The 27984-nt window shown below is 32.1% G+C and overlaps 1 protein-coding gene across 1 annotated transcript in view; it reads right to left on the bottom strand.

Moving 5' to 3' along the window:
• Rsph4a (Radial spoke head protein 4a) overlaps positions 1–27984 on the bottom strand; it is a 40394-nt gene that overhangs the window by 3614 nt on the left and 8796 nt on the right. Inside the window, exons 4-10 of the mRNA XM_085810353.1 lie at positions 22390–22474; positions 15777–15899; positions 14731–14828; positions 10261–10375; positions 8640–8785; positions 4251–4437; positions 33–150 (exon numbers count right to left, since the gene is read on the bottom strand). Of these exons, the coding sequence (XP_085666479.1) occupies positions 33–150; positions 4251–4437; positions 8640–8785; positions 10261–10375; positions 14731–14828; positions 15777–15899; positions 22390–22474 (872 nt within the window). The remainder of the gene's footprint in view (positions 1–32; positions 151–4250; positions 4438–8639; positions 8786–10260; positions 10376–14730; positions 14829–15776; positions 15900–22389; positions 22475–27984) is intronic.

The raw sequence follows: 27984 nt of genomic DNA, 5'->3' as shown, positions 1-27984 counted from the left end.
TCTGATCACATAATTTTGGCAGCAACACTTACTTGCCGTCGTAGAAGGTAAAGGATCCTGGCCAAAGATTAGATTTTACTATGAGAAGGGCCATTTCAGTAGCTAATTTAGAACTTAAATTCACTATCCATGGTTGAAGTTTACCAACGCCTGTAAAATAAGACATTTTCGTTAATTTTGGCCGTTATTTCAATGTAATAAACAAAGAAAATAAATAAAAATATTCGTTCTTGAGTTGTAGATATTATTAGACATTTCGTACCAGAAAACGTGAAAAATCAACTCTGCCCTCACTAAGACCCCCCTCCCCGATAACGGATTCTTCCACTTGATACCTGTATAGGCTAACTACTTTTACTGCAAGACTATTCAAGGGAAAATGCAATAATTCCTTATAGAATATTTAATTTAGTTTAACGTTTCTCATCCGAGGTTACTTGGAAGTCTGATTTTCCAAGCGAAATAGCTGGCCTTCATGCGAAATAGTGATGAATAAAATGAAAACATAAGAAATTCTAGCATTCTTTCATTGTTTTCCCATATATGGTGTAGTGATTAACACAGCCAGCTAGTACGTGGAAGATTTCTGGTTTTGTTTCTGACGTGGCTGACTTTTTATGATTATTTTCCTTGAAAATCCTTATAGCCTCTTCAATACATGAGTAATTACAAATAGTCTTTTTGAAGATGTTACCTGGTGCACTAATTAGATTTATTTTAAAAGTGGAGCCATGAAAAATAAGCAATGCCCTCGCCAGGGTGCAAACTCTGGTCCTCCTGATTGCTAATTTAACGTGCTTACAATTGCACCACGAAGGCATGTGATAAAAAAGAATACATTTATTTAATTTTACCGCCATTTCAAGGATGACTGGGGAAAGAAGGTTCAGTCGCCAAATCCAGGTGATAAATTATCATCCCCACATTTTAGTTCGGGCACCACCTGTAAAATCATTTAGAGTTTTTAAAGTTAGGGAACTTGATAAATTAGCAATGGATTCTATATTCGACTTCCATTTTGCTAACCGGAGAATTTTGCATTTACACCATGAAGGCAAGGGATAACGAAGCGGAAGATTCTTTACATTTTTCCCACCTAAGGGGGCGACTGTGGAGGGACACAGTTGCCAATATCGCTTGTGAGGAATTTCCGTCCACCACATTTAAGTCTGGGCGTCATATGTGAAATGATTTAGAAATTTTCGAAGCCGGGAAGTACTGAAAAGAGTGCTGTCGCCGAAATTTGAACTTTAGACTTCCCGACTGCTAGCCAGATGAGCTTTTGATTTAACCACAAAGACAGGTGGTAAGAAAGGGGGAAATTCCTTACAACCTGAAGCCTGAACATTGCTTCAAATGTTTCTCAGGGATAGAAAGATATTATAGCTCATTTAATCAAAGTTGACAGCATGCATGAAAGAGCATGTTCTTATAATCTAAAAAAAAAAATTATTATTATTATTATTATTATTATTTTCCGTACCACCCTCCAAAACTTTCAGATGTTGGGCTTTATTTATATGTCATGCATTTATGCCTTTTTAATAATCCGATACGCAGAATTTTCAGATTGATTATGACCTAATTATAATGAAAGAAAATTGTCACAAAATGCATGTTTATTAGGAAATTCTGACTGAAAGCAAAAACTCAAATTTATTGTACATCTAGAAATGGATTTAAAAAAAAAAAAATCAAAATGGATGCCTTTTGAATTTTACGCTTGAGAAAAACAACATGAAAATGTTTAACACCTCAGGAGAGGACGATTCGTTATTGTTTTGAATTTTGATAAGATCACGCCAGCGATGAATAATTATTGTTGCAAGTCCATGATGGATAATATCTTTCTTTTATCTTTAACATTACAAAAAATATGTTGCGCAACTAAATAATACAAAATCATTTTATCTGGTCTCCTTAACAATATTTTAGAAGACATTTCAAATAGGTTTCTAACAACCTACAAATGGTCTAAATTTTATTTAAAAGTAGAATATAAATACTGGTATGACCTATATAGCTTAAATTTTTTTAAAAAAACTCTATTTTGAAGTTATGAACTGCTATCTAAAGTTTTTTTAGATTGCAAGTTCTTTTAATAATGGGTAAGCATTTTCGCTTTAAATAGCCAGACAGAAAACAAGCATTATTCAAGATATGTAACATTTTCTTCTCGAAAACATAATTATCACTTCGGAATGTTTCTAATATGATACAAAAGTTTTTCAAAAAATTGCGAATAAAGGCGTTGCTATATAGAAAATATAAGAAAATAAACTTTATTAATAAGTAAACTAACATAATTAGTAGCACAAATCAGCATTATTAATAACATAACTAACATTATTAAAACTATTTAACATTATTAATAAATGAAAATTGTTGGTTTGCTGTGGATTTGCAGTGCTTTTATTGTTTAACAATCATTTTTTCACTTTTTAATACACATTATAAGAACAAGATATCCCATTTGTTTTAAAAAAAGGGAAAAAAACAGAATCAAGGAAACAGAATCACTAAGAGTAATCCATATTTGTTAAATATTTAGGTAATACAAGTAATTCAACCCGTCTTAGTTATACAGTCATTTTAAGCCAGGAATGAATGAATTATCGTTCCACACTATATTCTTTTATGATAATAATAGCAGATATAGCTTGAATATGATGATAGCAAATATAGCTTGAAACGGTTGCGTAGATTACTGGATAGAATTTTGAAAAAAAAAAAAAAAAAAAAAATCTTGGACAATCACAACACATCTTTATTACTAAGATACGGCTTTTTTGTTGGCACAGCACAATGAATGCAATCAGCACCACATAATTTTATATAAACAGATTACATCGTTATAAAGATCCCGAGCGGTTAGTTGCATGTGTATGAAGCGACAACGGGTGAAGAGTGATGCGTATTATATTTTGCAACTGGAGTTTTATAAGCTAGGTGTTCCTTCATTTAAATTTTAAATAGTGATTGGATAAAAGCTCATGGCGTTGCAGATAAAACAATGATCCAAATGGTGCAGTACGGAATTTTAAAGGGAGATATATTTTAAATTAAAATCAGAAATTAAAAGGTCTGTAGTCAATTAAGTTAATAATTTTGTTAGTACTTGTCTTTCATATTTTATATCTTGCACACCCACCCCCCACACATATATATGTAAGATATAACAAAATATGATAGCTGTTTCAAAAAAAATAATCGGCGACCTCAAAATTAACATTCTAAATTTGATGATCTGCCCCTAAATTCATCTCTTCTCACAAGTTCCAAATTTTTCTATCTTACCTAACGTTTTAAGGCAGATACCTCTTGTCCAATCAAATTAATTGTAAACCAAAACTCTGAACTGAAACTTTTCCGACCCCCAACCTTTTTCCTCCGAAGTACTATGACTCTCTTTTTTTGCATAAGCTCTCCTACTGGCAAGACGCTTTTCATCCATACTGCTGCCGCTTACATGCTTAAGATGACGTCATACTTCAAAATGCAACTTTTTTATTCAAATATAATTAAGAAAAATCTTGTCTGAAAAAAGGATGATTTGATATACGTAAAAAATAATAATAATAATAATAATAATAATGATTGTGATTTTTCAAGATACGTTGTGCTAAATTGCGTCACCATGCTTTCCACTCTGCCACCTTCAAGCCACTACGGTCTTCTCGGTCATCTACGCAGTATCGTAAGCTGTTTAAAGTTCCAGTGCCTTCATCTACCCATTTTAAAATCATTACACATATATAGATAGATAGATTTATAAGAAAAGGAGAGGTTAACTAGCTAGAGTCGTAAAGAACATCTGAACTTCCTAATTCCTGATATTACATGTAAAACAACGTCAAATCATCTAAATTAAAGTGAAATCAATATATGCACGTGAAAACAACCTATCCATTGTACATACAATAGAAAACTTGTACAACAAAATAAAAAATTGTACGCGAAAAAACCTATTCAATTTACATAAATAAGAAATATTGTACATATAAAAAAACATGATCAATCTTCTCTGTTCAAGGCTTCAAATAGAACTTATCAAGGATATATATATATATATATATTAGTTTAGAGCTAATAGATAAGCGTTCAAGACAGAAAAATAATAAAACTTTGATATAATTATGTTTAATATTATATATATATTATTGGACTGAATGAGTGAATGGTATGATGTGGGCTTCAAATTGGATACTACTTGTATTGAATTCAAAGAGAAAACATTTTTTTAAAATTACCTTTGTCTTCCGATATGCTTCTGAGGGCTGGAACTTCGGTTTCTTTGATAGCTTCTAAGATTTCAGGTTCCTCTTTCTCTTCTTCATTCTCATCTTCATCTTCCTCTTCACCCTCGCCTTCATCAGGTTCTTCTTTTTCTCCATCTTCTTCTGCTACATCCTCTGGTTTCATCGCTGAACAACGCCCCTAGAAGAGAGTAATAAACAGACGAAAAATGTAGAACTATAGAACTAAGATATTACCATTAATCGAGAAATTTTTCATAATTAATTCTGCAACAGCCTCATAGGAAGCACATAATACAGTCTATTTTTAATGACTGTAATTTAATCGGTAAAAAGCAAAGGGTGAAGAGTGCTTTTGAAGCACTACACAGTAAATCGCCACAGACTGTTTGTAGATATTTTAAGCTTAGATTAAGTTCCGTGGAAGCTTCCCTACAAATGAACGTTTAGCAAATAATTACATAAAAAATCAACACGATTTGAGAGCACTAGGATTTGAGAATTTTCCTCGAATTAATAAAACAGTATAATGGTTTCCAAAATATAGCTAAAAACATAGAAAAAGGTTTTAATGATTGATAATTAAGTAATTAAACTGTATGTCATAAAAAAAGTGAAATATATGTCTGAAAGAAAATTCTGTATGTAAAACTATATTAGTTTATTGGCTTATTCAGCCTATACAACGATTGAAAATATATTAGTGCGGGGAACCTTTCTCCTTTCATTTACAATTTAGAAAGATTTATTATAAGCAATTATTAATTTTGGGACTGGGAAAATTATGCAGCTGAAATGGTGCGTTAAGGGGATTTTGCAAATTAACGTTAGAATTCAGATTTGCGTATTTCTCCACACTAAAACACACTAAGCTATTCCATTAATATCCCGAAACTTTTAAGTAACAAAACATTAGGCAATATAAATTCATATGTGCTTCACTTACAAACTTCACTTTGTATATGAAGAGATTAGAAAGAACTTTGGCATATGAAAGACTAACAAATAATAAAAGTCATAAATTGTGTATTTGAAGAGATATCGAATGAGTAATTTTCAATCTGATGCTAATCATAAAGAAATCTTTTTTTGAATTAAGAACTCACCACTCTGAACATGGTTATATATCCCAGAAAAAAAAGAGCGAGAAAAAGATAGTAACTTTTGGGTCTTTCTTACCCAGGGTAAAGTTATACGTATACAAAAGCAGCAAAACAAAATAAAATAAAAAGTTCAAACAAGGAACAACAAATAAAATCTAGTTTCAGTTTTTATACTTTTGTTATTGCTGTTGTCATTTTTCTTGCTGTCTAGATTGACTTTTTTGGAGACGTAAATAATATTTTTTGGATTTGGGAAACCTAATGTACTTTGAAAATAAGTTATTTGCTTCCATCTCTATATATACGGAGGCTGTTTACCTATTTTAACTATTTCGATTAAGAATTTAAAAAATAAATAAATGTCTCCTAATTAAAATTTCTGGCAAGAGCTTTACTATTTAAAATGTGAAATATCGTCTGCTACTTTTTAATTTATTCTTGTTTCAAAATATCGCATAATATACACGCTGTAGATTGAAGAATATGTTTCCGCGCTTTTCAAAGACAAATATCCCTATTCTATACTTCAAAACGTTGTGAAATGCGTAGTATTAAAATTTCTAAGGGCAAAATAAGCAACATTTTTAATCGGAATGGGAAAATTCTCAATCATTACTTCTACATAAAAAGAAGACTCCAAATCAATACCAGAAATAGATACGTCCTTTTTCTAGTGAATCTGTGAAGTTAAATAATTGGTAACATGAGAAGGATCCACCAATACAGAAATCAGTTGCAGTCTCTTTAAATAGAACTGTATAAACAAAAAACGATTAACAAACCAAGATTTACAAAAACGTTAAAAAAAAAAAAAAAAAAAAAAAAAAAAAAAAAAAAAAAAAAAAAAACATTCACTAGCTTTTTTTTTCGAGGCATGTGGCTAAACGCAGAACAATTTGTAGAACTCTGTATGAGAACTATTTAGTAGGAGATAAATAGACATATTTTGTGATCCTAAATGAAGCATAAGTTTATTTATGATAACTGTAACAAAAAGCAGCTCTACATATCCGAAGAGATGAGAATAACAGTGTACTCTCTGTTTCCATCAATGCAAAGAAAGTTTCGGTAAATGGTTTATGACTGTCGCAGGATTCTTTTGCAAACAGAAATTAAAAATACGAAGTGTGGGGGGAAATATTTCAGACCAGCTCCATCAACAGATTATGTTTATGTCCAATATTTGCAGAAGAAAATCCATTTTTTTATCCTGACTTTCAAAGACAGAAAAGTCGTCAAGACAAAGCAACAAGTCATGTTTTGAAAAGTATCACTGCGTTCCTTGAAGTAAGACTGACTCAGACTGATATACCTTTTCAGCGTACTCTTGCGAAGTCCTCTGGTATTTCATTTATGAACTACTCTGTCTAATGACTCTTGCAAAGAGTTCTTCCTAAGCGCAAATTCACTACGATTGATGGAATCTGGAAGGCAGTGGAAGATGAATGGAAATCAATAGCCCTGGAAACGAAAAGCCCTTCTATCTTGGAAACCACAATGCAAAAATAAATAAATAAATAAATAAAAAAAAGACTACTACTCTAACATTAAAAAAATAAAAATATTTTTTTCATATATAAATTAAAAATAAGATAAAAATTTAAATTAATTAATTACACACAATATATATATATATAGATAGATAGATAGATAGATAGATAGATAGATAGATAGATATAGATATAGATATCTATAGATAGATATAGATATAGATATCTATAGATAGATATAAAGTAAGAAATTTAGAACTAATATTTCACAATGACCAAAAATTGAAATTTATGTTTAATAAATTTCAAATAATCATATAAATTCAGCAAAGAATTTTAAAATGTTAAAACCTAAACATTTCAAACAAGGTCTTCGTGAAATACTAGTTCTAAATTTGTTACTTTATGTCTTTAATGATAATTTTTCTGCAGCTGAATGCGCGAAAATACTAGACAAGTTTGTGTTTTGTTTTCGAAAGAATTGTTTTGTTGTTATAGATATAGATATAGATATTTAGAAGCTAATGCATAAAAATAGTTGCAGCCGTCTAAAGACAACATAAACATTTCTTTCATTGTTGAAATATGGAGCCACAAACAACTAGGCTCAAAGAGCTCGCCTATACTGAAACGAAATTGTATGCATTTTAAGAGGCTGGAATAAAAAAACAGCGACAGCAATCTAGCTAGAGACGGAAGCGGAGCGAATGCGCCATGCTCAGCATAAAAACTCAGTTTCAGAATGAATCGGTTTCGGTTCAGATTAATCGCTATTGGTTGTTAAACGATTCGCTTCCCGAATTCAGAATTATTAAATCGCAGAAGCGTTATGCAAAATCTCTGCATCATTAGCTATATGTAAGAATCATTTGACAGCGATTAATTTTGAAATTTAAACGCAGTTTAGAGATATTTACTTTAAACAAATACTGTTTTGAAGGCAGAAAGGGGAAATATCGGAATTAAAGAGGAGCGTTAAGAGACTATTGCAAATTAAAGTTAATGTTTTCAATATTTCTTATTGGAAACACACACACACTATTTGGTTAGGTGGTTTATTGATTATGGTAAGTATAAATGAGGGCTATTTGCCTAAAAGGAAGATTGCTTCATGGAAGATCTTTTTCAAGTAGCTTGCTTTTAAACTGCTTCTCATAAAGTATAGATATTCTATAGATCACATAAAATCCTTATAGCCACGCATTATACATACAAAGTACATATGTTATTGCATCATAATAGTCTCACACAGAGCTACTATTTTAAAAGGAAGAGAGGAGCAAGTAGATATTATTACAGGAGTGACATGGGGCACATATATTGTACCTCGTTTATGTTTTCTTAAAAATTTCATGACATAAAGCTTTTATTCGAAATATTGTATTGCTGTTGTTGCTAATCTCACTTGTCTGATCTAATTAGAAGAGGTCCACAAATTTTATAGGGGCAAGCAGCTCATGATTTCGTCAGTCATTGACATGGGCCATGAGCATTATGTAGGTGACAGTAGGATTTCCCAATTGAGAAAGCATCCAAGGGGACGGATCCGAGTTTCTCCCGTCCTTCTTCCCTTACTACCTAACTACTTAAAAGGACTTTCAGTTCGGCATTTAGTTTCTGATCCCCTATGTAACATAAATACTATACATTTACAAAGTCTATGTCTTCTCCGAGATCCGAATCCGGTGCCCTTTGGTATGGTAGTCAGCGTCACTAACCACTATTCTATCTGGGCTTTATTAAATGTAATAAATAAATCTATTGCCAAATGTTAACTGATCTGAAATTACTTGGTATAGTATAGCTGGCCTGCTGTGAACCCAAGCATTCAAGCCCTCGGCTATCATCTCCTTAATAGATTTTGTCTCATATTCTTCATTCTTCGCAATAACTTTGGAATCTGACTCTTCCTCATCTTCGCCTTCATCATCGTCCTCTGATGAAAAAATGTGAAAATATTTGAATGTATCTATCTGAACGTTAAACCATAACACAGTAAACACAAGTAATGATATAATAACAATCAGCTAAAGGACTCGTACATTTATTTCAGTCAGTTCTTGAGGTAACAACATGCACGCAATGGAAATGTACAGATTGAGAAAGATTTTAACATTTAGATAACACAATGTCTTATTACTTTTTCAAATTTTGAAAACAAGCATAAATTTGTAGCTAATAAAATATACATATAACAAAGCAGTGTTAAGTTTCTAGAGTCATTAGAATACATCGATTCAGAAACGGGAAAAGTGTGCAATGACCTAGCCAGGATACGAATCGTCCCCCCCCCCCCGAATACGCTTTGAGCGTGCTTTCAGTTACATCACGAAGGCAAGCGAAGGAAGGGAGAAAATACCTTATCCACTCCCCCTTTTAAAGGACGGCAGGGGATTAAAGGACCCAGTCACCAAATTCTGGAGTGAGGAATTATCTTCCACCACCTTTTAGTTCGAGCGCCACTTATAGAGTCTTTCAGAATTTTTCAAAGTCAGAAAATTGGAGAAATCAGCAATACCCTCTCCGAGATTCGAATTCCAGACTTCCCGAATATGCGTCTAATTCGCTTCCAGTTACACCACAAAGGCATGTAGAAGGGAGGGAGAAAATACCTTATAAGTTGTACAAATAATTTGAAGCTAAGCATACATATTTCATTAAGTTTTGATAGTCCGAGCGTCACTTAAAGAGTCATTTAAAAAATTTTTCGAAGTCTGGAAACTGAAGAAATCCTCAATGCCCTCGCCGGAATTCGAACTCCGGACCTTCCGAATACGCATCGAGTCTGCTTCCAGTACAGCATGATAACATGCAGAAAGTAGGTATTAGATACCTGATATCCTTATAGAATTTACAAGACTTTGCAAAACCGACTTTCCGAGAAATGACGAAAACAAGATGTTTCTTATTAAGAAATTTTCCTGCGCAAAGTATTTTCCCTTCGAACTGTTAATGTTTATTGTGCTCGTTGAGATTTATACTCAGGGATGTTTGGCTTCGAGGGAAAGCATTTTTGAAGGAGTTCCTAGTTAAGATCCATTCTGCATAAAGCTTGGGAAAGGGCCAGAGCTCAGCTCCTTCTCTTCTTGTTTGAAATGCGCCCTTTCCAGAAACTGAATGAGGTTGGTAAGCTTCAGATCAGAGTTTTATCGCGTTTCATCAAAGCCTAAAATGAGGCTCGTTTTTGTCAAACTCTTCCTCCCGCCTAATAAGATGTTAAAGGGAGAATTTTTCATCCCGTATCTGCTTTTATCGCTAAAAATTATTTAAAATTTACTAATTTTTACTCAGTTTGTATACAATCTAATAACGTTCATCTTACCGGCTTACGAAATTCTCTTATGCATACGTATGGTCTAAAATAATCTCGTTAGTAAAACCTACTGAAAATAATTAATGATTCGAAATTACCTGACGGTAATGCATAATAATCTTTGGGAGCTATGCATGTAGCTGCTGTTATTCGGGCAATTTGTGCTCTTAAATAGTGGGCTTCTTTTCCTGGATAGGGAAGACAACCTGAAAGCTAGAAAGAAGAAAAGAAATTTGCATTTTTTTTTTTTTTTAAACTAAACTCACTTGCGCAACAGCCCTTAGTGAACCATGCCATGCAATGCTCTGATATCTGCTTTCTCGACCGTGGGCGCCGGGCCACATGAGCATATACCCTAGACAAGTGGTCAGCTTGTCGCAGCATCCTCGATGTTTAGTCCCCAAATGAAGTTGGTACTCATTTTATCTTGTATCCATTCAAGGGATGAAAACCTGAGTTAACCTTGCCTAACCCGGGAATCGAGCTCCGAACCTGTCGTGCTGCTGCCCGACCGTGTTAGCCACTACGCCACCGAGCCTCATAAAAATAATAATAATAAAAGTAAATTTAAAAAAAAAAAAAAATCTGAAAGGTTTCAGATTTTAAATTACGTCCAAAGGGGCGCTTTTTTAACATTTTGTCTGTTACCTTTATTTATTAAATATCACGTTATTCGCATTTAAATCATAAAATTCAGTTAAAGAGCAATATCGCGAAATAGTTTTAAATTGAGCATATCTTTAGAATTTAATTTGCGATTCAGAGTCTCGCGCGCTGGCCCATATTCGCAGTAGGATTAAGTCATTCAAAATTCGATGGCTCTATGTATGTTTTATCACAACGTGAGAAATATACCTACATTTATGCAGATTTTTCCTGATTTAATTTCTTCAAATATAAGGCAGGGCTCTAACATTTGGTGGCAAAAGTTTGAAAAGTAAAGCGGACATTTATAGAGAACCAACGCAAAATCGCAAAACAATAGTCCTTCAGGGATAAAGCCCCTTTGAACTAATAAAAAAGTAAATAACTAAAATAATATTTTTTTTTTTAATCTGAAAAGTTTTAGATTTTAAATTACGTCCAAAGGGGCGTTTTTTAACGTTTTATGTATTACCTTTATTTATTAAATAACATGTTCTACGTACTCAAACCATAAAATTAAGTTCAAGAGCAATATAGCAAAATAATTTTAAAATGAGCATGTGTTTAGAATTTCCAATACAGAGTCTCGCGGCGCTGGAGATACTTTTTTCCCCCTCCGTACAGTTCATTGCTCGCTTTGAAAGTGTTTAGTTTGTTAATCAAAAATTCGTTGAAGTGTTACAAAATATAAAATTGATAATAAAACAAATTTCAAATTCAAATTATTGCTTCCACGTGCCCATATTCTATGGAAGATTAAGTTATTTAAATTTTGATGGCTCTAAGTACCTCTATTTTATCACAATGCTAGAAACATACATACATTCATGCAAATTATTTTTATTTAATTTCTTTAAATATAATACAGGGGTGTAATATTTGGTGGCAACAATTTGAAAAGTGAAACGACGCTTATCGGAAATCTACGCAAAATGCCAAAACGAAATTAATAGTCCTTCTGGGCAAATTGCCCCTTTGGACTAAAAAAATAATTACTAGAACACTATTTTATTTTTCTAACCAATGTTTTCAGACATGTAATTGCAAGTGTAAGGTTTCTTAAAGTAATATAAAGCATTTTGTGAAAACTATTTCAGCTCTGTGTGTAACAGTTTTCTTCACATATAAAATCTAGTACTTGTTCCAAATAATAAAATACTCATTATGCGTTAATAAATTGACGCAGAAAGTTTCATACTTTAGTCGAGCAAATGTCTAAGATATATGCCAGAAAAGAAAATTTTTTTATTAATAATTTAAAAAAGATTTTGAGAAGAGTTAGGGAAGAACCGCAAAACAAAATATGCAAGTTTTGGCAATTAATGGTTCTATAATGAACAGGCAGATCTCGTTAATAACTTTGAAGTTAACCCGAAAAAATAATTAATTAATAAACTCTTTAAAGATTTTGCACGTAAGTATCTGAAAGGTTTTGTACTTATTGCAGCATTATGAATATTTTACTAACTGAGCTTTTGCACTACGAGATTATATAATAAAATATTTTTTTTTACTCCCAGTCCTTAAACTGTTTTCATTGAATTATTTACCTTATTTGAATAATAATAAAATTGGAGTTATGAGTTTATGCTCAATATTTAGGAAGTGCAGTCTGCATTTTTTTTTTTTTTTTCAAACACCTTGACATTGTACAGATTTTCTTACATTGTTCGATGTTAGAACAGTTACGTTTTTCTAATTCAAGTATGTTAGTTTATTTTCTCAAACTAAATTTTGCATCTAGGATTAATTACATTGGAGTAGTGTATCGTATGGATATTTAGCACAATTTCCATATTCAGATTATGTCAGTTATGGAGAAAACGAAAATTAAACTACTTTACAAAATTATCCAAAAGAAAAAAAAATGTGTGTTCTACCCATGTTGTATTATTCTGGTTAAAAATCAGGTTGCATTCTTCCCTGTATATTCCCTGTATATTGTACTCATTTTTGAGGAAGCAGCAAATAACAATCGGCGACAGGAAGCGAATGAAATTAATTTTTCGGCAATCGCCATAATAAAATTCAGATCTTTGGATCAAAAATCTCGAGGATAATCTTACTTCAATTAAAATATAGCCTTTAATATTCGATTATCACTTTCCCATGAAAGTCATCCCTGTCCTCCTTGTTGCAGAGAGGTGCATTTACTGCAGTTTTAATGTTTAAGGATGTAGTAGTAACATCAGCATTCATAAGAGCAATCGCACAAGTAAAAGGCTTTAGGTAAAGTTTTAACTCTGTTACAAAAAGGTAAGCTCATATGTACTTGATTCTTTTACAAATATACTGTGTTATCTTTTTATGCGAACGTAAAATTCAGCTGTTTATTTTCCAACACTTTGTCAGTTAAAAACACATGATGTTATTATTGCAAAATACTTAAGAATTTTATAGAATAAATAGAAATCGAAATAAATAAATAGAAATCGAAAGTGAAAAATCACATTTTTTTCTGTTTTTACATTAAAAGCGTCGCTAATTCTAACATGAACGCCGTTACTATAACCGAAACATGATATCCTATTTACTTCGCTTTGATTGATCGTTTCGCCTTAGTTATATACAGAAAAATAGAGATTTTTACTTCATAAAGCAGAATATAATTGGTGTCCATATCTTTGTTTTAAGTGTACACTTGTTGTTTTCCCTTTGACAGCAACAGTCTTACGATCCGATAAAATTCGCTATCCAACAAATATATAAAACTTGTATATTATAAACTGGCATTCGTTATTAATTTATAAAAATATTCGTAATTCCGTGAAATGTTTTAGAAATTCATGACAAATAAACTATTTAACCTGTATCGGTTGCTATATCATAAACATTATTTGTCTGGTTTAAGAATAACTTACGCTACTAAATTTAAAAGAAAACAATTTATTTTTCACTTTTTAAAGACGTTCAACGTTCTTTTTTAAACAACAATATCCTGCGACTATTTTTGTTACTATTGGTGCCACTCACAACAGAAGAAAAGATTATATATGATTTGTAGATGTTACAAAACCAATATATCAAATTTTACTGCATTTAAATAAACATAAACTTAATAAATTTCTTTTTACACTTTTCATAAACTTTAAAAGTATTTGTCTTTGCTGACACGGAAGACATCTATCTGCGTTTCATTGGGAAGATTTATTTAGACATTCTGCAACGTCTGTATATGGCACAGGTGAATGTAAAAAGTGTTTGCCTCTTCCAAGCAATTAGATGTCCCAGTCATTTGTCGCAGAAACCATTACTGAGATAACTTGCAAGAGAATCTCAATTAAAATTTGTCACAAAGGTTGACAAGACACACAAAACGAGTTAGTTAACGCGTTAAAAGGTGGCTAAATTCATTTTTTCTCGTGTAGGGGGGTTGTAAAGAATATTGTTTTTGTGCCTTCAGCTCCTCAAAAATTTTTTGAATTTTCGCTTTTTTGAATTTCAGCTCCTCAAAAATTTTTTGAATTTTGAAATGTGTTTTCAAAATTTAGTATTGTTGAGTACCAATATTGTTGTATATTGTAATATTGTTGTAGTGTCTCAGTATTAATATTGTTGAGGGTTATTCATTGCATTATGAATAACCCTCAACACTATTAATACTGAGACCTATGGCATGTGTACAAAGTACTATTTTTACTATTTGTCTTCTATAATTAAATTTTTAACGTATTTTACAAATTAATTTCCGGTAATACACAACTTTTTACTCTTTAAATATTAACTTAAAATTAATTATTCTTTATTATTAAGTAAGCAACTTTAAGTAATCTTTATCTAATTTACTTAAAAAGATTATCAGATTAAAATAGATTTTAAATAAGATATTTATGCAGGATTAATTCTAACAATTTTTTTCATGACTTACGTCTAATGTACTTTATTTATTTTAATTTGACCATATTGCAGAAAATTCGCATTACCTCTGCTTCTAAATTTCCAACGAAGAATCGTTTCGTAGCTCTGGCTTGAATAATGTGGATTGGCTTTAAATGCGGTAGGCATCTCCACTGCTCGCCAACTTGAAAACATGAAAATGTAAAACTAATGTTAGTTTGAAAGAATTATTGAAATATTATTCATTAATAAAGCATTTAAAGGTATGATTAGTCCACAAATGGATTATTACTCTTGCGTCTTTAACGCGATCTTAGACGGTTAAAAGAATCTAATGGCATGTAAATACAGAAATCTGAATCTCTAACCATTTCAAGTTGCGTTTTCTAGTCTTTCCTACAAGTACTTCTAAACACCTTTGACCTTTAAAAGATCCTATTTTGTTATCCATCTGTTTTACTTATGTAAAAAAAGAAAAGTTAAAAAATGCATTGAATTACAGCGACATGCAGAAGGTCTAAGGCGTCTGGTTGTTGTGTAAATGAAGAGCGTGATTTGATGGCAGCGTAATACAAGCAAAACAGACTTTTGGGGACGGACTTTGATTTATGGCAACGATGAAGGGATAATTTGTACACATGAATAGTAAAATTAAAAATTTAACTAAGTAGCAACAGTCCATCGAAAAAGGGTAAGAAAACACTTGCCAATTGAAAATTTCAAAACACTTTTAAAAATAGAGACAGAAAACTCCCAAAACTGGTAAGAAATTTTAAAAAGGACTTAATGGAAGGACATAACCAAAGAAATGAAGACGAAGTGAAAAAGAATGCATCAGGAAGTTTAAATTTCTCTCAGAAAATTGTGGTTTTCTTAGGAATGAGCATCTGAAATTGTAACAAAAATTACAATGTTACAGAAAAGGAATCTTCTAATTTTCCTTCTCCCTTTTTCCATTTGTGGATATAAAAGATGAAGTTCTGCTTCACAATAAGGCAACTACCTTGATGATGGCTTCTTATAAATAAGTGGTTGCAATACCATTTTACATATATTTGCTCAAAGAAAATCAAGATAAAGTTGTAATTCCCTTTACAAAAGTTTGTAAGTACAGTTTGTTACTATAACTTACTTTTGGTACAGACGAAATACATATATTCATTAACGCCTTTCCCATTCTCTTCTTCTGGTATCGTTTTCCGCACTTTGCGCTGAGGTTCAGGTATAGGTGGAAGAACTCTTTCTTCAGGCTCATCTAAATTACAGAAGAAAAAGTAGTAATGAAATATCGTTATTAAAAAATTCAGTATCGAGGAGTTACAAAATGACTTGCTGAAGGAAACAGCGGCTAAACTTTTTTTCGATTATGGTTGAAATAATAATTATCTAATAATCTTATCTTTTCCTTTCTTATGGCCCCTTTTTCCCTTCCAAGAAATGTCCCCGATCTCATAACATGCTCACGGGTTTTGTAAGGTAGTTTCGAGCCTCTGGTAAGTTTTATCTTTTTTTTTTTTTTTTTTTTTTTTTTTTTTTGGTGCTGCCTTCCAACTGATGTGTCTATCTTGAAGATTCTGTACTCTCATCACACGTTGTTCAAAAAACACTCAAGTAAAAATTCTTAATTTTTCATGTCTAATGCAATTCTTCACTAAAGGAAACGTAAGTTCAGTATTTCATTAGATGGCATCTGTTAACTTTGGAAACTTGATTTGCAGTTTTGTCACCAGTAACTTAAAGTATATAGTTATATAGTTAAACTTGAATTATGAGTAAAAAATGCATACATAATGCTAAAATTAGCGTAATGCATTTAAACGAAAGGTCTAATTTCGTACACTGTAATAGAAGTTATAAGGTATATATGTGAATTAACCAGTTATGTTATGCTACTCTTTACTGTCAATCTTCTCTCATCGTTCTCCTGCTAAAATGCAAATTTTAAAAATCGCGTGCATTTAAGTGAGAGTTTGAGACTGCTTTTAGTCACAGCGCGTTACACCTGCTGAAGGCCACGTTACTAGTTGATATTCTACGATATCATTTTTGTTTAAGGCGTTGCTTTATTCTTTCAAATGTTGCTACCACGACGGCGTAGGAAGGGCCAACTTGCGTGTGTTAATATCCCTGCGTAGCATTTGGCTAATTAAGTCTTAGATTTAGTTTCAATTTTAAATTCTACTTTTGATTTCATGCCATAAATGCCGGCTGGTTTGTAAGCACCGGGAGTGCCTTCTCTTCAACTTATTTGAGTTCCTAATAAAAGGATCTTTTACACCATTAGTACATTTCTGTTTGCTTATCGAGACATAGCAATGAGTCTCTTACGCGTCTTAGAAGGATTTGCCACAAATTACATTTAGTTGTAAGCAGAGACCCTACAAAATACTGAAATTCAAAATTTCATTATTATATTAATTAGTAAATTTATATACTAGATTTTAGTTTTATTCTTATAAGTCTAAATTATTTTTTCTCTATGAATATTAATCAGGTCCTGAAAAACATCAAATTTACAGATGCTTGAATATAGCTAATCGTTAAAAACCATTTATCACATTATATAGTCATTAGGTTATTTTGACGCTGGAGACATGAAAAATGAGCACTGCCCTCGCCGGGACTCGAACCCGGACCTCTCGAATACGCGCCGAGTGTGCCACCACGAAGGCATGCAGAAAGGGGGGAGAAAATACCTTATATATTCCCCCCTTTTAAAAAACGACTGGAGATTTGAGGACTCAATCGGCAAACCCTGATGTTGAAGAATCATCATCCACCAGAAATTTCTAAATACAGTTTCTCTGTGAATATACGTATAATAATATTTTGTAAAATGACCACTCTCAAAAAGTTAACTTTTTTGCTTACCAAAAATGTTTCATTGATTGATTTGAGCAGGTAATAAATCCTACTTACCCAAATTATTCAGTGAAACATCGTATCTGCTGAGCGCCGCCTGAGATGACCAATGACCTGACTTTGTTGTAAAAGTCTTACAGTGTTAATAGTCATCCTGGCAGAAGGGAATATTTCTTCCGCATAAAAATATAAATATAAATTTTACATGGGCATACAAGGCCTCTGTACAAGCATAGGTATTTAATTACAAGCATTGTCTTGTACAAGTTACATGTGATAGTTACATAAAATCATGACAGTTATGTGCCCATTTAAACATTATTTGAATTCATATTTACAATACTTTGACTGAGATAATCAAAGTAAACTTGTAATTCATTTACACACTGAATGGATTTTCAATGTCATTTTAAACTGCTTTACAATATTATTTTTCTCCAATACGTACAAACAGGATAGTAATATGCTTACATTACAGTAGTTTTGCTCTTACAGTCCTGTTACTATTCTAAGGGGGGGGGCTATTTTTCTAGTGTTGATTTTCAGTTGTAGTAATATTTTGATTTGTTATTAAAATTATGCTGCGAAGATACGTTCTCAAGGAAGGGGTAGAATACCTTAGTACCTTACTGAGCATAGCCTGATCACCTCCTCTATCTCAGCTTTCGTCTGCTTGTTTGCCACAGGTATTCTCCGCCCATTGCGGCCAGTATTCACCAAGGAGGTTAGAATAGAAGGAGGGAAGGTTCAACTCAAACGGTGAAGCTTGGCGGCCACGTTACTGTTATCACTGTGACTTGTGCAAGGAAGTCTGTAATTGTAACATTTTTTTTTTTTTTTTCCTTTTCATTTTGAAGCATGTCTGCTTATATTGCATATGGATGCACAAATAGATTTTCGAAAAATATTCCTGGGATTACTGTTCACTCGTAAGTATTTTCTTTTTTTTTTTTTTTTTTTTTTTTTTTTTGTGTGTGTGTGTAATTTCATAAATATGTTAAAAAATGTCACAATGTCATGTTGTTTTCTTTCCAGATGTGACAAAAAAGACTTAATAATAATCGAAACATGTTAAATACAATACATTTTAATGCTTTTGCTTACAGCTGGTATCTTCGTTCCTTAACATATAATGATATATGCTAGGATTATATGCTTGCTGTATAATTTGAACGCTTAGATAATTCGTTTTATAATTTTCATGAAAAGTAACAAATCAATTGTTACTATTTTTATGAATTGTAAAGGTGTTAAATAAAGTAACGCTTTTCCTTATGTATTAATTATTATTCATTCTTAAGTTTTGTGAACTGTTACGAATATAATTTGTGCATTTGATCAAGATAAACTGTTCTGTTGTTAAAATGTTTTTGCATAAGCTTACAAATTTCTGGGCAGTATAGCGATAAACGTAAGTAAAATATTTACACAATTGAACATGGGAAAAGATATATCCAAAAATTTATATAGGTATATTTCTGTAATTCAGTTTAATTCAAGGTAATTTCTTTGAGATTCATAAATATGAAACGCGCATAAACTGAAATCATTGAATTCACATAAATCTGTTTTACTTTATTAAGATTTATTTTCTTGTTGATATAAGGTTGTTGATTGTGAAAAGAATCTATTTAAATCTTTCATTTAAAAAAAAAAAAAGCAACATGTTACCATTTTTCTAGATAATTATCTGCTATTAATTTCAGGTAAAAATGATTCTTTAATAAATTATAATAATATTGCGAATAAATCAGAAATATCACTTCTTAAAGAAACAATTGGAAAGTAACCAGAGAAGTTGCTAATAAAACCTAAACAAATTCTTGAAATTATGCAGAAACATAATTTGTAAAGGCTTTAATGTTATGCACATGCATTTAGATTTCGAAATATTTCTTAATGATTTTCTGTACTTAGTAAATTACAGATATCACCTTTATAACTTTAAAACAAAAAACTAACAATAGCGAAGCATTTCATTATAAATTTAACATATTTTTACTGGAAAATTCATGCATAGAACAGCTTACAAACACGTACGTTTCACTACCGTATTGCAATGTTTTGAAGTAACAAACATGGACGCCGCTTGTTCCGTGGAGTTTCATTCCCCGATAGTGGAGGAAACTGCGAACCCTCCCTCCTTTTATTCTAACCTCCTTGGTATTCACTGCTTGGCATTTTTAAATGCAGTTTATCGCTTTGTGGGCAACTGAAGAGCTAGTGATCTGCATCGCCTACCGCACCACAATCACACAATTCTGAAGCTCGTTTGCCGAATCTCTTAAATGTGGAAAAGGACCATGGACAGTGTAGAATTGAGTTTGTGCTCCGCTATATGTATTAATTGAGCATGTAACTTTCGGAAAGAACTTGTAAGTGCTCCACTCTGTGCTTTCCCTTTCTCATCTTTTCTGCACTTCTTGTAAAACGCTACTGAGCGTGATTTTTTTAAAATAGGACTGCGGAACACTTACTGCTTTTTCCAGTCTACTGGAGTCATTGGCTGCAGATTTCGCAAGCACGTCCGCCGCTTCGTTGCCAGTATTACCCACATGAGCTGGAACCCAGATAAGGACAGGTGTCCCATCTGGTGGGATACTTAGAAGAATTTTCTTAATATCTTGCACCAACGGACTCCTTGTCTTGTGCCCTCGGATAGACTCCAAACTTGAGGCAGAGTCGCTATATATGTTGACTTTTATTTCTAATTGATATTTTTCCAAATTGATGGCTGTTTTTAATGCAAGAAGCTCCCCCTGCAAGACGGTATTTTTGTCTGCCAGTCGTCTTTCCCAAGTTTCAACCACTTCTCCTTCTTAGAGTACATAGTAGGTGCAGCCTGTGCCCTTCTCCGTTTTTGAGCCATCTGTATAAATAGCTAATGCTTTCTCATTTGGCGAGGTGTATTGTGTGCGCATCGTATCTGCTAGTGAAATTTCAAAATACGCTTAACTGCCAACCGTTATATTTTCTACCTTGTTTTGTGTCGAAATATGTATCCTTTACTTAGATGTTTCCTTTCCATAATGATGTTGTGACTTATCTCACTTGCCTGATAGTAACAACAAAACAAGCTCGCGAAATTCTTTGTCGCAAGGACAGTAAGTTTGCGGCTGTCGTTGGCATGAGTTACAAGAAATAATTGAAGCGCTAGAACAAAAATAACATATATTAGAATGATTATATTCAACTTGCTTAAATTTCTCTTCGGAAATTTTAATTTATAATGCATCATTATTAACAGCCCTTCAATTTTATCTTTAGTCATATGATTATGAATATTGATAGCTAAACATTTCCAGGCACTTTCTGATTATCTGGAAACCTCCACAGAATAGCTTTGAAAATGTATTGCTAAGACAACACATGATATCGCCAAAAGATATTTACGTAGCAACCTAGGTTAGCGCATAGCGCAAGTGTGATTGAGTGCACATGGATTTGCAATACTGAAATTCAAGGTCATTCTTTTTATTAGAATTTCTTTGTTTATTAATTACATTTGTTTTTGTTGTAACGAATCGTAACGGAACTGTAATTTTTGCCCTCTTTTATTTGTAGTGAATACAGAATTTTAACCTTTTCTTGAGCTACTGTGGCTGGTTCGCAATGCTTACGTTGTGGGCGATACCGAGTTCGTGTAATTTTCTGAATTTTCCGAGTTTGTGAAAACAGATCACTGTGTTCGTGGGAACAAAACTAACGAAACAAATTAAAGGATTTCTCGAAAAAAATAAGTATTTTATTTTTTTAATAAATGAAAAAATAGGCGGCTTTGCATGCATCGTTAAAATAGTGTTTTATTATTATTTCCAATGACTAGGCAAAGAGTTACAAAGAACTAAAGTCTTACAATTACAAACAATAGAACTAAGAACAAAAAGACCGAAGTCATTGCCTAAGGAACGCTCTTGCCTCCCAGTATCTCGACTCCTCTGTAAAACCGCGAAACGCTCTTTTCCAGAATCACAAAGTGCGGAAATAGAATCGCTTGAAATGCATATGCGATGCAGCTGGGCAGCAAGGCAATCATGACCTGTAGACAGACGGAAAGCAGCAATTGCATTGCGTTTTGGACCATCAGAAGAAAGATAAAGACTTATCATTCTCTAACTTTTTAAGGCTGTACGAGTCTGAAGATCTCATAAGATATTAGATGTAAATAAACCTTTTAAAAACAGTTTAATCCTCCTATAAGAAATGGTTGCATTAGGAGGCTGTAGTAAGCTGGCATCTCTTTTTGCAAGTACGTCCGCTTGTTCAATGCCCCAAAGGCCACAATGGCCAGGTACTGGAGAACGATTTGTTTCCCTTTAAAGTGAGAGTTTTCAGGAATTCTTGACATTGCAAAATTTCTGGTGTTAATGTGGGTGTTCAAAAAGGCTAATTGATTGAATGGCTGCGTCAGACCAGAAAAAACGACCGCCTTTGCAAACTTTGATTGTAGTGAATAGCTAATAATTGCTTTATGGCTGTACAGATGGCTAATGCCCCATCAAAGGAAATACCAATGTATCCTTCCTTCAGAGGCGTAGAAAGAAAAAAGATTTGAGAACATACCAGGCCCAACCTTAAAATGGCAATCACACTGAGAACCATCAGTAAAAATGTGCAGCCACTGAATCGTTGAAATAGATGTTTCTTTCCAAATTCGCCAATGAGTTCGCAAATGCTTTCCGACGTCGTTAACGAGTTCGTGACTTTCCTGCGGGGTTGCATATAATCAGAAATTACCAAACTACGTTTTACTCTTTAATGCATTTGATTTAAACTCTATAAACTAAAAAAAATGTTTTAATTATTCTATGCTAATACCAAATTTATGGCGAAATTTAGCTGAATTTTATGGACATTTATTAAATATTTACACCGAAACCTACTTGGTTTTTCTGTTTCTTCATTTTTTTCAGATTCTTCATCACCAGATGCTTCTTCCTCTTCTGCTTCATCCTCTTCCTTTTCTGCCTAAAATAAAAATATCATTTCTCAAAATGCTTTGTGTGTGAAATAAGCTTTTAATCAGATCAAAAGCATTTCTGTGCATACCCATTTGTACACAAATTGGAAATAATTGGCCAAGTTCTCAGTATTTAAGGGTTTAAGAAATATTGTCAACAAAATATTCCACAGATTTGTGAATGATATATTTAAGTAGTTTCCTTAATGCCTTCAGAGAAATGCTAACTAAATGCGAACTAAATGAATAATAAATCTTCGTACATAAAAGTGATTGATTTTCTTAACAGAACGCATGTATCAGAACTTATTTAATTAATTTCGTTCTCGAGACTTTTCGCTTGATAACCAACGTTCTGGCCTTGAAGCTCTGAGCCGTAATTGAATCGAACTGTGTTATAAGTGAGCGAGAGTTTACAAAATGGTTAAATGTATCACGTACAATTGAAAATCACATAAAATGTATGGGACTCGTTAAGAAGGTCGATATTTTGCTTCCGCATAAATTGAAAGAAATTTACTTAACACAACGAATCAATATTTGCTCTACGCATTTCAAATGTTAATGAAATCGTCACTTTTTAAAAGTATTATCACTAGTAATGAAAAATAGATAGTCTACAATAACGTTAATTAAAAAAAGATTATGATCAAGGGATGATGAATTAGCACAAATCATATCGAAAACTAAATTGCATCAGGAAAAGATCATGCTGTCAATTTGGTGGGATTAAAAAGGTGTTAAGTATTTTGAGCTGCTTCCAAGAAACGAAACGATCAGCTCAGGTATTTGCCACCAATAACTTATTAAATTATAAGAAGCAATCAAAAAGAAAAGGCCAGAATGGACAAATCGCAAAGGAATCGTGTTCCAACCATGACAATGCTAGGCTTCACATTTAAGCAACATCTACGAAATTATTGGAGCTTGGTTGAAAAGTGATGTCGCATCAACCCAGACCTTGCACCATCGAATTATCATTTATTTTCAAGTTTGGAAAACTTCTTAAATTGTAAAAATTTGAGTTATAAAGATCATCTCAAATCGCACTTAGTTGAGTGTTTTGCTGATAAAGACCAGAAGTTCTATGAGCACGGAATAATGATGTCACCAGGATAATGGCAAGATTGACTGATAATTGTTCATTATTCGTATAGAAAAATTTGAGTTTTATTTCACACTAAAAACCAAAACTACTATCTTTTCAACCCGATATATTCTTTTTATTCTTCGATTATTACAAAAACGGTATCAATGTTAAAAGCGGTTTTTTTTTTTTTTTTTTTAGTCCAAACGGATTTCAGTCCCGAAGGACTATTGCTTTCGTTTTGGCATTTTGCGTCGGACTCATAAACGTCGGTTCACTTTTCAAACTGTTGCCACAAAATGTTAGAGTCCTGCATTATATTTGAAGAAATTAAATAATGAAAAATCTGCATAAATGTATGTATTTTCCTCGTATTGTGATAAAACAACGGTACATAGAGTCATCGAATTTTGAATAACGTAATCCTCCAACGAATATGAGCATGTGGAAGACCAAATTTGAAATTTGAAATTTGTTTTATGATCGATTTCCTATTTTTTAAAACTTTGACGAATTTTTGATTAACAAACTCAAGGATTTCAAAGCGAGCAATGGCAACGTTATATAGAAAAAAAATACTTTTATCTCCAGCTCGCGAGACTGTGTATATCGGAAATTCTAAAGATATGCTTAATTTAACATTATTTTGCGATATTGCTCTTGAACTGAATTTTATGGTTTAAGTGCAAAGAACATGATATTTAATAAATAAAGGTAACACTCAAAACGTTAAAAAAACGCCCCTTTGGAAGTAATTTAAAATCTGAAAAATTTCAGATTTTTTTTTTTTTTCCTCTAAACATACAAATTTTTATTTATTTATTTATTTATTTTTTTTTTTTTTTTAGTCCAAAGGGATTTGAATCCCGAAGGACTATTAGTTTCGTTTTGGCATTTTGCGTCGGACTCATAAATGTCGGTTCACTTTTCAAACTGTTGCCACAAAATGTTAGAGTCCTGCATTATATTTGAAGAAATTAAATAATGAAAAATCTGCATAAATGTATGTATTTTCCTCGTATTGTGATAAAACAACGGTACATAGAGTCATCGAATTTTGAATAACGTAATCCTCCAACGAATATGAGCATGTGGAAGACCAAATTTGAAATTTGAAATTTGTTTTATGATCGATTTCCTATTTTTTAAAACTTTGACGAATTTTTGATTAACAAACTCAAGGATTTCAAAGCGAGCAATGGCAACGTTATATAGAAAAAAAATACTTTTATCTCCAGCTCGCGAGACTGTGTATATCGGAAATTCTAAAGATATGCTTAATTTAACATTATTTTGCGATATTGCTCTTGAACTGAATTTTATGGTTTAAGTGCAAAGAACATGATATTTAATAAATAAAGGTAACACTCAAAACGTTAAAAAAACGCCCCTTTGGAAGTAATTTAAAATCTGAAAAATTTCAGATTTTTTTTTTTTTTTCCTCTAAACATACAAATTTTTATTTATTTATTTATTTTTTTTTTTTTTTTTTTTAGTCCAAAGGGATTTGAATCCCGAAGGACTATTAGTTTCGTTTTGGCATTTTGCGTCGGACTCATAAACGTCGGTTCACTTTTCAAACTGTTGCCACAAAATGTTAGAGTCCTGCATTATATTTGAAGAAATTAAATAATGAAAAATCTGCATAAATGTATGTATTTTCCTCGTATTGTGATAAAACAACGGTACATAGAGTCATCGAATTTTGAATAACGTAATCCTCCAACGAATATGAGCATGTGGAAGACCAAATTTGAAATTTGAAATTTGTTTTATGATCGATTTCCTATTTTTTAAAACTTTGACGAATTTTTGATTAACAAACTCAAGGATTTCAAAGCGAGCAATGGCAACGTTATATAGAAAAAAAATACTTTTATCTCCAGCTCGCGAGACTGTGTATATCGGAAATTCTAAAGATATGCTTAATTTAACATTATTTTGCGATATTGCTCTTGAACTGAATTTTATGGTTTAAGTGCAAAGAACATGATATTTAATAAATAAAGGTAACACTCAAAACGTTAAAAAAACGCCCCTTTGGAAGTAATTTAAAATCTGAAAAATTTCAGATTTTTTTTTTTTTTTCCTCTAAACATACAAATTTTTATTTATTTATTTTTTTTTTTTTTTTTTTTTTTTTTTTTAGTCCAAAGGGATTTGAATCCCGAAGGACTATTAGTTTCGTTTTGGCATTTTGCGTCGGACTCATAAATGTCGGTTCACTTTTCAAACTGTTGCCACAAAAGGTTAGAGTCCTGCATTATATTTGAAGAAATTAAATAATGAAAAATCTGCATAAATGTATGTATATTTCTCGTATTGTGATAAAACAACGGTACATAGAGTCATCGAATTTTGAATAACGTAATCCTCCAACGAATATGAGCATGTGGAAGACCAAATTTGAAATTTGAAATTTGTTTTATGATCGATTTCCTATTTTTTAAAACTTTGACGAATTTTTGATTAACAAACTCAAGGATTTCAAAGCGAGCAATGGCAACGTTGTGCAGAAAAAACATTTTTATCTCCAGCGCGTGAGTCTCTGTATCGGAAATTCTAAAGATATGCTCGTTTTAAAACTATTTTGCGATACTGCTGTTGCACTGGATCTTATGGTTTAAGTGCGAGGAACATGATATTTAATAAAGAAAGGTAACACACAAAATGTTAAAAAACGCCCCTTTGGACGTAATTTAAAATCTGAAGCATTTCAGATTTTTTTTTCTCTCTTTTTTCCAGAACTAATAATGCTTTCAAAATGTTCATCAGTTCTTCAATTTTTCCAATCTTTCGTGACGCGTTCTAGAGCTAGACATTCAGTATTAGCTTGTACATTGAATGTTGGGTTCTGAATGATTTTGCTTACAACATTTATAGAACTTTAGATGCCATTAATGGAGTAAAAAAAAATTTAATTAAATTATCAGCTTGAGATCTAAAACCGATACCTTTAGGATCATCGTCTGTAATATTAAAAAAAAGCACAATAAATTTCAGTGATAGTCTTAAATGATGTCACTTTAATTTTGTCCTCCACTAAGCGGTAGAAAGCTGCTTTCAGCTTAAATTTAGAATAAATCCTTTTAATAAAACCTATAGCTAAAAATCACTGTACATTTCTTGTATTAATCCAAAAAAGTTAACTGTTTCAAATGTTATTTTGGCTGCACCATTAATTACTAAATTTAATGTATTATCAGAACATGGAATGCAAAAATGTCTTGAATTTGTTTCAAGGATTTCTTTTTCATCTCTGCCATTTCTATTAGCAACACTGTAATAAGCTTGTTTTTATAAATTCTAAATATTGATATTTAATAATTTTAAATGATGTTAAATAAATCAACCATCCTTGATCCATAGTATAAGTTCAAAACCCCAAAACTTGCTAAAAAATTTCTGCAATATTTGTAACTTTTATTATAACAAGCAAATGTAATAACGAATAATGATGTGATCCGTGTTACTCACGTCCGGAGCAATTAAATAATAGTTATTAAAAAAATTAAAGAATACAATTTTGATTTTTCAGAGATTTAAAATAATTCAGAAATTATTTTTTGGATGATTTCATTTTGTATGCTATCACCTAAACAATGATCAACACATTTATTGTGATGTGTAGATGAAACGTAAACGTTCCGCCATTTTAAAGTCAAATTTAAAATTTAAAAACAATTTCTGCTAATCTTTATTATTAAATACTGAAAAGTCTGAATGTATGTATGTCTGAATGTTCCTCGCATTGTAGAAAAACGACTGCACTTAGAGCCACCGAATTCTGAATCCACGTACTACTTAACATGTTCCAATTTGATTTTTATTTATGATTTTATGAACTTTCGATTAAAATTGCAGAGAAAACAATATGTTGCCACTTAACTAAACATAAGGTATTTATGGTTCAAATTTAATAAGAAAACTCGGGGATTGAAAAGAAATGTGTTGCCACTCGGCAAAGTTTAAGATATTTGTCTTTCGAATTTGTTCAATAAGCTCAGCAGTTTAAAAGAAATTGCTACTACCCCTTTTCATGTTCTTTGCTGCAGTAATTTCCATTGGAGAAGCGTCAGATATTTATTTTTTTCCCTAGTGTACTCTGTTATTAATTAATAAAATAAAAGATTTAAAAGCAATAAGTGCATTCTTCGAATAAACGCTTATCCTGTTTTCAAAGGTTGACTGGGGATTAAGGATCTAATCGCCAAATCATGGTGGTGAGAAATTATTGCCCACCACCTTTTAGTTCGGGCGTCACTGTAGGTTCATTAGGTTTTTTTTATGCTGGAAAGGTAAAAAATGAGCTCGCCGGAATTCGAACCTGGACTCTCGATTATGCGCCGAGTGTGCTAACCGTTACACCACGAAGGTATACTGTAAGGAGGAATAGAAAATAGCTTATAAGATTACATTAGCTGAATTCGT

This window comes from Stegodyphus dumicola, chromosome 2, assembly GCF_044657685.1.
Source record: "Stegodyphus dumicola isolate Sdum_Otavi_A_Nest chromosome 2, ASM4465768v1".
Lineage (NCBI taxonomy): Eukaryota > Metazoa > Arthropoda > Arachnida > Araneae > Eresidae > Stegodyphus > Stegodyphus dumicola.
This window is presented reverse-complemented; position numbering and strand designations above follow the sequence as displayed.